At 30.1% G+C, this 4,166-nt stretch overlaps 1 protein-coding gene across 1 annotated transcript; it reads right to left on the reverse strand.

Moving 5' to 3' along the window:
• Positions 1-3,026: 3,026 nt before the first annotated feature.
• On the reverse strand, positions 3,027-3,746 carry LOC124939432 (AP-3 complex subunit sigma-like). The gene is made up of 3 exons (XM_047479909.1): positions 3,574-3,746; positions 3,186-3,299; positions 3,027-3,093 (listed from the first exon to the last, which is right to left on the reverse strand). Exons 1-3 carry the CDS (start codon positions 3,744-3,746, stop codon positions 3,027-3,029), a joined length of 354 nt encoding a protein of 117 aa, XP_047335865.1.
• Positions 3,747-4,166: the final 420 nt, after the last annotated feature.

The raw sequence follows: 4,166 nt of genomic DNA on the forward strand, positions 1-4,166 counted from the left end.
TCGTAATTTGACTATTTTTGTGTGTCATATCTATATATATATATAGGGTGGATCTGAGATGGTGGCAGCATTATGCATAACAAAGATCTCAACACCATTTCTACACTTGAAAGAGATTCTCAAACATCTCAGTTAAGAAACGTCCAGTAGCATGTCTATCAATCGTAATAAATATAATTTCATTTCAGTCAAAATCTAACATTTATTTCCATAAAATTTATACATACAAATAAATTTGGTTATTTCTGTTTTGCGAAATTATTACCACATTCAAAATATGTCGTTTTCAAGCTTCTTTATTTGATGCGATGTCTCCTTCTATATATTACATAAAACCCAATAATTTTGATATATAAATTTTGCCCAAATAATCATAAGAGTCATGGAAAGTCAAAATAAAAATAAAATGAAGTTTGCTTACAAGTTAAAAATGCTACAGGTTAAATGTTAATAAATATATTTGGACATTTGATTGGTTGGATGCAAATTGGATGCCTATTTAAATATTCCTTCTTAACCCATCAACAAAACACTTATGCACATACTTTCCCTTCGTCGCCGCCGCCGTCCAAACTCGGGAACGGAACTGAGTCTCCGACCGAATTACTGCAGATAACTCGTTGGTGGATCGAGATCGTTGTTCAATTCCTCGTAGACCAAACCCTAGCCAGGCATTTCTCCAAATATTCCTGAAATCTTAACAGTCTTTGTTAACTTGCTCCTCTCTCTTTTTCATTCGAGCTAAAATTTTCATTTACTTTTCCAAGTGTAATTTTTTACCTTAAGTTACTATATAATGTCTAGTTAAATCAACGGATAAAATAAATGATTTTTTTTTTTATATATTATTTGATTTTATTCTAAACTCAATTTTTATTTATTCCGAAATCAAATTATATGATCATCTTTATTTTGGTAATACAATTATTTTTTCATCTCTTCCTAGATTTAAGAATTTTCACCATAAAAAAGATACATTCTATATGTATTTGTTTTGAACGTGATTAAATAATTATCTTAATTTGTAAAAAAAAAATATATAATCTATTATAAGTAATATAATGGATGGTTTAAGTGTTTTAAGAGTTCGTTAATTTTACTCATTCACGTTAAAATTTGCGTGTCTTTATATCATGTTAAATGCTTAGTTGATTGAACACTGATAGATTTATAAATGTGACACTAAATATAAATAATTATTTATACATTATTATTTATGTGATTTTTTTTATCAACAAGTGAATTTAGAGTAGAATATATTTATTTTGCTTGTTTATATTAATGGAGAGAGTAATATCAATATAATGATTATTTTTTAATAGCGGTTAATGAAATCAAGAAGATAAAACTGATAGAGAAATGAACTTTATTATGCAATAGGGATAATAATGTTTTTATTCATGTAGTGAAAAGATGAATGTAAATGGTCTATTGAGCAAATTTTAAGATTTATATACTCGTTAGAATTGCAACAATAAATTGTTTCTAATCAAGTAGACGATAACATAAAAAAATATATATTAGAGTCATGGTTGGAATTAGCTGATACCCAAGGATGACATGATCTTTGTTGAGTTCCTCTAGATCAATGGTAAGAGCTTTGGACAATGATTTCATTGGGTGTAAGAGGGTGGGAATGGCTGAATATTAGTAACTTTAGGCCAATCCTTGGCCGATTAAAAAAACTAACATAATTAATGAATATTCTGATTTCAATTAAATAAGATGTTATGATTACACTATGATTGCTTTTAATGTGTAATAGTGCGCGCTAATATTATTTAATAATATTGCTGAAAAATTAATTAATTATATATATAATAAATGCGATCATTTTATATATATATATATATACAAGTTGGTTTAGACATACATATTTCATCAAATTTGGGATTTAAGCTATCACATACCATTAGGACCATATTTATTTCATATTTATTAATTAAGATCAGATCTAAACAATTTCTATATTTGACAATGAAACAATAATTAAATTACAGACAACAACAATCAATTAACGTCTACCGCGTTTTTACTTTTATTCTACTTGTGACCTTCTGCTCAAATGAAATATCTCATATCTGACAGAGCTTTCTATTCTCTTAAATCCTTTCGATTCCTCTCCAGGATTGAATGAGTGCATTTCCATCTAAAGTTATATCTCTCCAAGTATCTTCAGCGGTTCTACTTCTTTCACTGTGAGTTCTTGAATTTTTTCTTTCCAGATATTGTAGATTACTGCTCAAAAGTAGCATTTTAACATACTTACATAGAAGGATCTTCCTTTACTTTATTCTTCATCCACTCTTGGGTTTCTTCCAATATTCTTGAAAAATTGATGATGTTCATGTTTGCAGCATACATCCTCCAGATTTGTATTACAAAAGAGCATTCCCCAAATAAATGGTTTATGCTTTCCTCAACTCCCGAACATAGGACACAGTTGATATCATGAATGTTTATGTATTTTCGAATTCTGTCTTTTGTAGTCAACATTTTCTTGTATACCAGCCAGAGAATAAATTAGTGACGAAGAATAATCTTTGGAGACCATACTACATTATGCTCCTGTCCTCTTGTTATAACCATTTCCCATGTCTTTCCTGTAATAAACTTCTCATTGTTTTCTGTTTTCCAGCATATTTCATCATTACTTTCATTGAGTTGCTTCTGCCTCATTAGGTTTAGGTTTATAAATTAAGTTATATTTATTAAATTAAGAGAAAATATGGATATGAGATATAGTATATTCATATTTTTACTACTTTGGTAAGCCTGAAATTCAATCAATACTAATTCAATTATTGTTTATTTTTCTCTCATATCTCCTTTTTTTAAGGATAATTGGATATGCATCTTAAATATGGATATTAAGCATAATTTGATCCATAATTTTATATATTATCTTAAAAAAAAGGGGTTCTTTACAAATATGTTGTCAAATCAAAACCATCATTGATTATCATTCCAGAAGAACAAGAAATTCTAGTAAAAGATTATGATCAAAGATTGTAGAATTGGATGAACTATCTTCCCTGCCAGGCATTAATTGATTTTGGAACTAGTGATATTGAATTTGCAGCCTTCTCCAACCTACATGAAACTTGAGAAGTCATTATCATCACGCAAAATAAGAGCGTGTTATTAAGAAAGGACAATGAAAACAACATCAGAAGGATGCAGACCTAATTATTTCTTGTACAACCTTCACTACATATACATAGGAAGAATCTGTCTCCAAAACTTGACCTCCCAACACAATTTCATCTATAATAGCATGCACCTGTAAAACAGTAAGCCTATATATATCAAATATACAACAAAGTTTACTTAATCATAAGTTTGTATTGTCTCGAATAATGTGACTTCTTTCAATAACGAGTTCATTTCTTTACATTGAATATATTGAGCTTATGCAATGGCTACATAAAACGAAGAAGATGATAAAAAATTCTTCAAAAAGGGTACTTAGAAAATGTGAAATCAAGAATGAAAATCTATAACAATGTACCTTGCATAAGATCTAGCATCGCTAGTTCATTTTCGTAGGTATCAAATACAAAGACAAAGTACAGTGTTGCAAAGGTCTTGCAGACAAGCATAGCATCCTGCAATAATGGGAGTATAATATCAACCTCTACATCCAAATCAACATTTTGGATCTCATTGCTACCAAAATGAAGATGTAATACACTAACTTGATAATCGTAGAATTTGACCAGACGAGGCTTGCCTTGATCATTCATCACTATCACTGCTCGTATCATTCTCTCAAGCTTTGCTTGCGACGTGACCTATAAATCCAGCGAATTTCAGATTTCGAACAAGCCTGAAAACGCAATCTCAACACTCAAAATCCTTTCATTGGCAATCCAACTTCAATTTTTCTTTTTTCTTTTGATAAACAACTTCTATTTCTCTCTCTATTTGTAGATTAAACTCAAATAATAATAAAATGCAATTACTAACTATAAATGGTCTTGTCGCGAGACGCAACCGCATTCGCGAGACATACCCACGAGACGCACCCGCATTCGCGAGACGCACCTAGAATCCGCCGCAACAGAGACATTTAACCAATCAATCCCTAAACCCTAAACCTAACAAACAATGCGTTCAAAAAAAATAAACAACAAGTGAAGGACAAATGAAGCATACCAATAGTA

This window comes from Impatiens glandulifera, chromosome 5 (assembly GCF_907164915.1).
Source record: "Impatiens glandulifera chromosome 5, dImpGla2.1, whole genome shotgun sequence".
Lineage (NCBI taxonomy): Eukaryota > Viridiplantae > Streptophyta > Magnoliopsida > Ericales > Balsaminaceae > Impatiens > Impatiens glandulifera.

Coding starts and splice junctions, on each gene's coding strand:
- LOC124939432 (XM_047479909.1), bottom strand. CDS start 3,746: ATGAATGATCAAGGCAAGCCTCGTCTGGTCAAATTCTACGATTATCAA. Junction 3,300..3,573: donor TGCAAGACCTTTGCAACACT/GTACTTTGTCTT, acceptor TGATATATATAG/GCTTACTGTTTTACAGGTGC. Junction 3,094..3,185: donor GTTGTACAAGAAATAATTAG/GTCTGCATCCTT, acceptor AGTTTCATGTAG/GTTGGAGAAGGCTGCAAATT.